Source organism: Homarus americanus, unplaced genomic scaffold (assembly GCF_018991925.1).
Source record: "Homarus americanus isolate GMGI-L3 unplaced genomic scaffold, GMGI_Hamer_2.0 scaffold56755, whole genome shotgun sequence".
Lineage (NCBI taxonomy): Eukaryota > Metazoa > Arthropoda > Malacostraca > Decapoda > Nephropidae > Homarus > Homarus americanus.
The window spans coordinates 8,243-18,073 of NW_024724978.1; the positions used below are offsets into that span (position 1 = coordinate 8,243).

Consider the following 9,831-nt stretch of genomic DNA (forward strand, 5'->3'; position numbering starts at 1 on the left):
AAGCTTTCATTACTGAAAGAAAAAGAAACATGAATTGAACATCCAATTATTATAGTTTACAGTTGATGCCGGGCTGGTTACGAGACACCAGATGGTGTGGTGTTCACGTGGTGTAGTAACTCGTCCTCGGTGTTGATATGAAGGACCTCACGTGGTCATAGACACTGGGTGGTGTGGTGTTCACGTGGTGTAGTAACTCGTCCGGGTGTTGATATGAAGGACCTCACGTGGTCATAGGGACACTGGGTGGTGTGGTGTCCACGGTGTGTAACTCGTCCCCGGTGTTGATATGAAGGACCTCACGTGGTCATGGGGACACCGGTGGTGTGGGGTGGTGTTACAGCCTCACTCTGCTTGGTGTTGTGTTATCTGGCAGTCAGGTTCATAGCCAGCTCACTGTTGTTCCCAGGGTGGACTGGTTAGCACCTCCTGGTCAGAAGGTGCAGTTCCCAGAGATGCTTATCTCACTGGTGGGTCACTGGTACTGTCTAGTGCTGAATACTCTGGTTTAAACACTGTTCATCACTGGTGTGTGTGTGTGTGTGTGTGTGTGTGTGTGTGAATTTTCTATTGCTATGTCGTTCCTCCTCCTGCTCCTCTTCCTTCTCCAACTCCTCCTCCTCCTCCTTCTCCTCCTCCTCCTCCTTCTCCTCCTACACAAACAATATGAAGAGGTGACCCTTGAGTGTGTCCTCTGATCAGACCTTGAGGTCCTCTGACCTGACCCTTGAATGTCCACTGACTGTGACCCTTGAGTGTCCTCTGACTGTGATCCTTGAGTGTGTCCTCTGGATCTGACCCTTGAGTGTGTCCTCTGACTGTGATCCTTGAGTGTGTCCTCTGACTGGATCCTGAGGTCCTCTGACTGTGACCCTTGAGTGTGTCCTCTGACCCTGGTGTCCCTTGATCTGATCCTGAGTGTGTCCTCTGACTGTGACCCTTGAGGTCTCACTGTGACCCTGAGTGTGTCTCTGACTGTGACCTGAGTGTGTCCTCTGACTCTGATCTTGAGGTGTCCTGATGATCCTGAGTGTGTCCCTGACTGCACCCTTGAGTGTCCTCTGACTGTGATCCTTGAGTGTGTCCTCTGACTGTGATCCTTGAGTGTGTCCTCTGACTGTGACCCTTGAGGCCTGTATCCTTGAGTTCTCTGTCTGTGACCTGAGTGTGTCCTCTGACTGTAACCTTGAGGTGTCCTGACTGTGACCCTGAGTGTCCTCTGACTGTGATCCTTGAGTGTGTCTCTGACTGTGATCCTGAGTGTGTCCTGTCTGTGACCCTTGAGTGTGTCCGCCTGAGTGTGACCCTTGAGGTGCTCTGACTGTGATCCTGAGTGTGTCCTCTGACTGTGATCCTTGAGTGTGTCCTCGCTGTGACCCTTGAGTGTGTCCTCATTCTGACCCTGAGTGTGTCCTGACTGTGACCCTTGAGTGTGTCCTCTGATCTGACCTTGAGGTGTCCTCTGACCCTTGAGTCTGACTGATCCTTGAGTGTGTCTCTGACTGTGATCCTTGAGTGTGTCCTCTGACTGTGATCCTGAGCTGTGACCCTTGAGTGTGTCCTGACTGTGACCCTTGATGTCCTGACTGACCCTTGAGGTGTCCTCTGACTGTGATCCTGAGTGTGTCCTCTGACCTGACCCTTGAGTGTGTCCTGACTGTGACCTTGAGTGTGTCCTGTCCTGATCCTGAGGTGTCTCTGACTGTGACCCCTTGAGTGTGTCCTCTGTCTGTGATCCTTGAGTGTGTCCTCTGACTGTGACCTTGAGTGTGTCCTCTGACTGTGACCCTGAGTGTGTCCTCTGTCTGTGATCCTTGAGGTGTCTCTGACTGTGACCCTGAGGTGTCTCTGGCTCAGATCCTTGAGTGTGTCCTCTGACTGTGACCTGAGTGTGTCCTCTGACTGTGATCCTGAGTGTGTCCCTGCCGTCTGATCTGTGACTCTGAGGTGTCCTCTGATCTGGACCCTTGAGGTGTCCTCTGACGTGACCTTGAGTGTGTCCTCTGTCTGTGACCCTTGAGTGTGTCTCTGACTGTGACCCTTGAGTGTTCCATCAGGATCCTTGAGTGTGTCCTCTGATCTGACCCTTGAGTGTCCTCTGACTGTGACCCTTGAGTGTGTCCTCTGACTGGATCCTTGAGTGTGTCCTTAGACCCTGAGGTCTCTGACTGTGATCCTTGAGTGTCCCTGACTGTGATCCTGAGTGTGTCCTCTGACTGTGATCCTGGAGTGTGTCCTCTGACTGTGATCCTGAGTGTGTCCTGACTGTGACCCTGAGGTGTCCTCTGACTGTGACCCTTGAGTGTGTCCCTCTGACTGTGATCCTTGAGTGTGTCTCCGATCGCCCTTGAGTGTGTCCTCTGACTGTGACCCTTGAGGTGTCCTCTGACTGTGACCTTGAGGTGTCCTCTGACCAGACCCTTGAGGCCCTCTGTTCAGATCCTGAGGTGTCCTCTGACTGGATCCTGAGTGTGTCCTCTGACTGACCTTGAGTGTGTCCTCTGACCAGACCCTGAGTGTCCTCTGATCGACCCTTGAGGTCCTGCTGATCCTGAGGTGTCCTCTGATCTGTGACCCTTGAGTGTGTCCTGACTGTGATCCTGAGTGTGTCCTCTGACTTGATCCTGAGTGTCCTCTGACAGGATCCTGGAGTGTCCTGACTGTGATCCTATGTGTCTCTGACTGTGACCCTGAGGTGTCCTCTCTGACTGCACCCTTGAGTGTGTCCTCTGACTGTGACCCCTTGAGTTCCTGACTGTGACCCTTGGAGGTGTCCTCTGTCCAGATCCTTTGTGTCCTCTGATCTGATCCTTGAGTGTCCTCTGATCTGACCCTTGAGGAGTCCTCTGATCAGGACCTTGAGGTCTCTGACTGTGACCCTTGAGTGTGTCCTCTGACTGTGATCCTGAGTGTGTCCTCTGATCTGACCCTTGAGTGTGTCCTGATGTGACCCTTGAGGTCTCTGCTGACCCTATGTGTCTGACCCTGAGGTCCTCTGATGACCTTGAGTGCACTGACCTGCCGACTGTGACCCTTGAGGTGTCCTCTACCTGGTCTGACTCCTGAGTGTGTCCTCTGTCTGTGATCCTTGAGTGTGTCCACTGACTGTGACCTTGAGTGTGTCCTCTGATCTGTGATCCTGAGTGTGTCCACTGACTGTGACGAGTGTCTCTGATCCTTGAGTGGTCCTCTGACTCTGATCCTTGGAGTGTGTCCACTGATCTGACCTTGGTGTCCTCTGATCTGACCCTGAGTGTGTCCTGTCTCGGATCCTGAGGTGTTCCACTGACTGTGACCTTGAGTGTCCTCCTGATCAGACCTTGAGTGTGTCCTCTGACTGTGATCCTGAGTGTGTCCCACTGACTGTGACCCTTGAGTGCCTCCTGACTTGACCCTTGAGGAGTCCTCTGATCTGACCCTGAGGTGTCCTCTGACTTCTTGAGTGGTCCTCTGATGCCCTTTGAGTGTGTCGTCTGGCTGTGACCCTGAGTGTGTCCTGGATCAGATCCTGAGGTGTCCTCTGACTGTGACCCTTGAGGACCTGACTGTGACTTGAGTGTGTCCTGACTGTGACCTTGAGTGTGTCTCTGATCAGATCCTTGAGTGTGTCCTCTGACCGACTTGAGGTGTCCTCTGACTGTGACCCCTTGAGTGTGTCCTGACTGTGATCCTTGAGTGTGTCCTCTGACTGTGATCCTGAGGTGTGTCCTCTGACTGTGACCCTGAGTGTATCCTCTGTCTGTGATCCTGAGTGTGTCCTCTGATCAGACCCAGGTATCCTCTGACTACCTTGGTGTGTCCTGACTGTGACTTGGAGGTGTCCTCTGACTGTGACCTTGAGGTGTGTCCTCTGTCTGTGATCCTTGAGTGTCCCTGACAGATCCTTGAGTGTCCTGATCTGACCTGAGTGAGTCCTCTGACTGTGACCTTGAGGTCCTGACTGTGACCCCTGAGGGCTTGACTGTGATCCTATGTGTCCCCTGATCAGACCCTTGAGTGTGTCCTGATCTGACCCTTGAGGTGTCCTCTGATCTGACCCTTGAGTGTCCTTGTCTTAACCTTGAGTAGTCTCCTGACTGGACCTTATGTCCTCTGTCTGTGACTAGTCCTTGATCCTTGAGTGTCCTCTGACTGTGACCCTGAGTGTGTCCTCTGTCTGTGACCTTGAGGTCCTCTGATCAGATCCTTGAGTGTGTCCTCTGTCTGTGACCCTGAGTGTGTCCTCTGATCAGGATCCTTGAGGTGTCCTCTGTCTTGACCCTTGAGTGTGTCCTCTGACTGTGACCCTTGAGTGTGTCCTCTGACTGACCCTGAGTGTGTCCTCTGTCTGTGATCCTTGAGTGTGTCCTCACCTGATCCTGAGTGTGTCCTGTCTGTGGCCCTTATGTGTCCTCTGACTGTGATCCTGAGTGTGTCCTCTGATCTGACCCTGAGTGTGTCCTCTGACTGTGACCCTTGAGTGTGTCCTCTGACTGTGATCCTTGAGTGTGTCTCTGACGATCCCTGAGTGTCCTCTGACCTGATCCTTGAGTGTGTCCTCTGACTGTGACCTTGAGTGTCTATCACCCTGAGTCTGTCAGACCTTGAGGTGTCCTCTGTCTGTGATCCTTGAGGTGTCCTCTGACTGTGATCCTTGAGTGTGTTCTCTGACTGACCTCTGAGGTGTCTCTGTCCAGGATCCTGAGTGTGTCCTCTGACTGTGATCCTTGAGTGTGTCCTCTGACTGTGATCCTTGAGTGTTCCCTGACCACTGAGTGTGTCCTCTGATGTGACCTTGGTGTGTCCTCTGACCAGATCCTGAGTGTCCTCTGACTGTGACCCCTGAGATCCTGACTGTGATCCTGAGGCCTCTGGATCCTGGTGTCCTGACTGATCCTTGAGTGTGTCCTCTGACTGTGATCCTTGAGGTGTCCTGACTGTGACCCTTGAGTGTGTCCTCTGACTGTGACCCTGAGTGTGTCCTCTGACTGTGATCCTGAGTGTCCCTCTGTCCTGACCTTGAGTGTCCTCTGACTGTGACCTTGAGTGTGTCCTCTGACTGTGATCCCGAGTGTCCTCTGACTGTGATCCTTGAGTGTGTCCTCTGATCTGGACCTGAGTGTGTCCTCTGACTGTAACCCTGAGGTGTCCTCTGACTGTGATCCTGGAGGCCCTCCCACTGATCCTTGAGGTGTCCCTGGACAGGATCCTGAGTGTGTCCTCTGACCGATCCCTTGAGTGTCCTTCACTGCACCCTTGAGGTGTCCTCTGACTGTGATCCCTGGAGTGTGTCCTCTGACTGTGATCCTTGAGTGTGTCCTCTGACTGTGATCTTGAGTGTGTCCTCTGATCTGACCCTTGAGGTCTCTGACTCTCAGATCCTGAGTGTGTCCTCTGACTGTGACCCTTGAGTGTGTCCTGACCGATCCTGAGGTGTCCTGATCAGGACCTTGAGGTCTCGTCTGTGACGATCCTGAGTGTCCTCTGATCTGACCCTGAGTGTCCTCTGACTGTGATCCTTGAGGTGTCATCTGACTGGATCCTTGAGGTTGTCTCTGACTGTGATCCTGAGGTGTCCTCTGATCAGGATCCTTGAGTGTCCTCTGACTGTGATCCTTGAGTGTGTCCTCTGACCAGATCCTGAGTGTGTCCTCTGATCAGATCCTGAGTGTGTCCTCTGATCTGATCCTGAGTGTGTCCTCTGACTGTGATCCTGAGTGTGTGTCCCTCTGACTGTGACCCTGAGTGTGTCCTCTGATCAGATCCTTGAGTGTGTCCTCTGACCGATCCTGAGTCTGTCTCTGATCAGACCCTGAGTGCCCTGACTGTGATCCTTGAGTGTGTCCCTCTCTGATCAGATCCTGAGGTGGCCCTCTGACTTGACCTTGAGGTCCCTGACTCAGACCCCAGAGTGTGTCCTCTGACTGTGATCTTGGTGTGTCCTGACTGCACCCTGAGGCTCCCTCTGATCAGATCCTGAGGTCCTGACTGTGATCCTGAGTGTTCATCTGACTGTGATCCTTGAGTGTGTCCTCTGATCTGATCCTTGAGTGTGTCCTGACTGTGATCCCTTGAATGTGTCCTCTGTTCAGATCCTGAGTGTGTCCTGACTGTGATCCTTGAGTGTGTCCTGACTGTGACCCTGAGTGTCCTCTGACTGTGATCCTGAGTGTGTCCTCTGACTGTGATCCTTGAGTGTGTCCTCTGACTGTGATCCTGAGGTCCTCTGACGTGATCCTGAGTGTGTCCTCTGACTGTGATCCTGAGTGTCCTCTGTCTGTGACCTTGAGTGTGTCTGACTGTGATCCTTGAGGTGTCCTCTGGACTGTGATCCCTGAGCAGTCCTGACGTGATCCTGAGTGTGTCCCTGACTGTGACCCTGAGTGTCCTCTGACTGTGATCCTGAGTGTGCTCTGATCAGGATCCTTGAGGTGTCCTCTGACTGCATCCTTGAGTGCCCCACTGGATCCTGAGTGTGTCTCTGACTGTGATCCTCGAGTGTGTCCTCTGTCTGATCCTTGAGTGTGTCTCTGTCCAGACCTGAGGTGTCCTCTGACTGTGACCTTGAGGTCCTCTGACTGTGATCCTTGAGTGTGTCTCTGACTGTGACCTTGAGTGTGTCTCACGTGACCTGAGTGTGTCCTGACTGTGATCCTGAGTGTGTCTCTGGCTGTGATCCTGAGGTCCTCTGGGTTCAGACCCTTGAGTGTGTCCTCTGATCAGACTCGAGGTGTCCTGACTGTGACTCTGAGTGTGTCCTGACTGCAGACCTTGAGTGTGTCCTCTGACTGTGATCATGAGTGTGTCCTGACTGTGACCTTGAGTGTCTCTGACTGTGACCTGAGTGTCCCTGACTAGAACCTTGAGTGTCCTGATCAGGATCCTGAGTGTGTCCCTGACTGTGATCCTGAGTGACCCTTGAGTATGACCCTGAGTTTGATCTCTCTGACCCTGAGAGACTCCTGAGTGGGTCTTGAGGTGTCCTCTGAGGTGTCCTGAGGACCTTGAGGACCTTGAGTGTGTCTCTGAGGTCCTCTGAGGTGTCTCGAGTGTGTCCTGAGTGTCCTTGAGGATGATCTTGAGTGTGTCCTCTGAGTGTGACCTCTGAGTGTGTCCTCTGAGTGTGACCTTTGAGTATGATCCTTGAGTGTGTCCTCTGAGTGTGTCCTCTGAGTGTGTCCTCTGAGTGTAACCTGAATATGACAATAATAGCAACAAAAAAAAACATCGCGGACAAAATCGGACCGAAGACAAATCTGTTTGTGTAATCCGATCTGCTTGACCCGATTTCACTTCTGTGACAATTAACCCAGATTGCCATTGCAACTTTCCTGAAACCTGATTTGATGGATGGGTTAATGTGTCCAGATTTCACTCAGTGTGTTAAAGGAATCAGATTTTATCACGAAGATTAAGAATTGCTTAGAGTAAATCGGGTTTATGGAATAGACCAGATTTTCTCGTGTTTCTGGAATCTGATTTATCTGAAGTTATGGAAATCGTTTTGTAACTAGGATCAATGAACTCGATTTCTGTCTGTGTATATTCTGTCTTAGGTGGAAAACAACAAAACAACAAAAAATAATAATAATAATAATAATAATAATAATACAAAATAAAACAATACAATAATAATAATAATAGCAATAATAAAATAATAGTAACAATAATAACAATAACTGCAAATAACAACATCTCATTTGTATAATACAACACTTGGCACTGTTGTATAATATAGTAAGGGCTAACAGTACTCACTGCTGTTCTTCTGTTAGGCAGGTTCTGTTGGGGTCTGTTGTCCGTCTGTGTGTCGTCTGACCAGTAACAGGGAACACTGTTTACCTGGGGGGAGAGAGGAAGGAAGAGGAGGAGGTGGAAGGAAGAGGAGGGGGGGGGGTAGGGGAGGAGGGAGGGTAGGGGAGGAAGACGAGGAGGTGGAGTGGGAGGGGTGGGGGGGGAGGGGAAGAGGTGGAGGGAGGAGGAGAGGGTAGCAGGGGGGAGGAAGAGGAGGAGGGTGGAGGTGGGGAGAGCAGGGAGGTGGAGGAGGTGGAGTGGGAGGAGGGGGGGGAGAAGGGGAGGAGGGTGGGAAGGGGGGTGGAGTGGGAGGAGGGTAGCAGGGGGGAGGGAAGGGTGGAGGGGTGGAGTGGGGAGGGTGGCAGGGGGGAGGGAAGAGAGGGAGGAGGGGGGTGGAGTGGGGGAGGGTGAGGGGGGGAGGGAGGAAGGGAGGAGGGTGGGAAGGGTGGAGGGGAGGTAGCAGAGGGGAGGAAGAGAGGTGGAGAGGGTGGAGTGAGAGGGTAGCAGGGGGGAGGAAGAGGGTGGAGGGGGTGGAGTGAGAGGGTAGCAGGGGGAGGGAGAGGTGGAGGTGGAGGAGGGAGGGTAGCAGGGGGGGGAGGAAGGGTGGAGAGGGGTGGGGTAGCAGGGGGGGGAGGAAGAGGTGGAGGGAGTGGGTGGGAGGAGCAGGGGGAGGAAGAGGAGGAGGGTGGAATGGGGAGGGGTGTAGGGGAGAAGAGGAGGAGGGGGAGGGGAGGGAGGGTAGCAGGGGGAGGAAAGAGGGAGGGGTGGAGTGGGAGGTAGCAGGGGGAGGAAGAGGAGGAGGGTGGAATGGGGAGGAGTAGCAGGGGAGGAAGAGGAGGAGGTGGAATGGGAGGGAGTAGCAGGGGAGGAAGAGGAGGGAGGTGTGGAGTGGGAGGGTGGCAGGGGGGAGGAGAGGGAGGGTGGAATGGGAGGAGTAGCAGGGGAGGAAGAGGGAGGAGGGTGGAGTGGGGAGGGTAGCAGGGGGGGAGGGAAGAGGAGGAGGGTGGAGTGGGAGGGGGTGGCAGGGGGAGGGGAGAGAGGGAGGAGGGGTGGAGGGGGAGGGTGGCAGGGGGGAGGGAAGGAGGGAGGGGGTGGAAATGGGAGGTAGCAGGGGAGGAAGAGGAGGAGGGTGGGAATGGGAGGGTAGCAGGGGGAGGGAAGAGGAGGAGGGGTGGAGTGGGAGGGTAGCAGGGGAGGAAAAGGAGGAGGGGAATGGGGAGGGTAGCAGGGGAGGAAGAGGAGGGAGGGAGGGGTGGGAGGTAGCAGGGGAGGAAGAGGGAGGAGGGTGGAGGGGAGGGTAGCAGGGGGGAGGGGAAGAGGTGGAGGGTGGAGGGGAGGGTAGCAGGGGGAGGGAAGGGTGGAGGTGTGGAGGGGAGGGAGGAGGGGAGGAGAGGGAGGAGGGGTGGAGGTGGGAGGAGTGGCAGGGGGAGGAAGAGGGAGGGGTGGGTGGAGGGTAGCAGGGGAGGAAGAGGGAGGTGTGGAATGGGAGGGTGGCAGGGGGAGGAGAGGAGGGAGGAGGGAGGGAGGGGAGGGGTAGCAGGGGGGGGGAGGAAGAGGAGGAGGTGTGGAGGGGAGGGTGGGAGGGGGAGGAAGGGTGGAGGGGGTGGAGGGGAGGGTAGCAGGGGGGAGGGAGGTGGAGGGGTGGAGGGGGAGGGTAGCAGGGGGAGGGAAGAGGAGGGAGGGGTGGAGGGGAGGGTGAGGGGGGGAGGAGGGTGGAGGGGGTGGGGGGAGGGTAGCAGGGGAGGAAGAGGAGGGAGGGAGTGGAGTGGGAGGGTAGCAGGGGAGGAAGAGGTGGAGGGAGTGGGAGGGAGTAGCAGGAGGAAGAGGAGGGGTAGGTGGGAGTAGCAGGGGAGGAAAGAGGTGGAAGGGGTGGAGGGGAGGGTAGGGGAGGAAGAGGTGGAGGGTGGAGTGGGAGGGTAGCAGGGAGGAAGGAGGTGGAGGTGTGGAGTGGGAGGGGGTGCAGGGGAGGAAGAGGAGGAGGGGGTGGAGTGGGAGGGTGGCAGGGGGGAGGAAGAGGGAGGGGGTGGAGTGGGGAGGGTAGCAGGGGAGGAAGAGGTG

General features: G+C 54.8%; 1 protein-coding gene across 1 annotated transcript; it reads right to left on the reverse strand.

Annotated features, from left to right (window-relative positions):
- Window positions 1-704: 704 nt before the first annotated feature.
- On the reverse strand, window positions 705-7,207 carry LOC121864592 (filaggrin-like; the record flags this gene model as incomplete). The annotated part of the gene is made up of 7 exons (XM_042363653.1): window positions 6,814-7,207; window positions 5,969-6,694; window positions 5,474-5,632; window positions 4,164-5,417; window positions 2,488-3,760; window positions 2,086-2,346; window positions 705-1,922 (listed from the first exon to the last, which is right to left on the reverse strand). Coding segments are annotated over exons 1-7 (5,285 nt in total), but the record flags the coding sequence as incomplete, so codon positions are not given.
- Window positions 7,208-9,831: the final 2,624 nt, after the last annotated feature.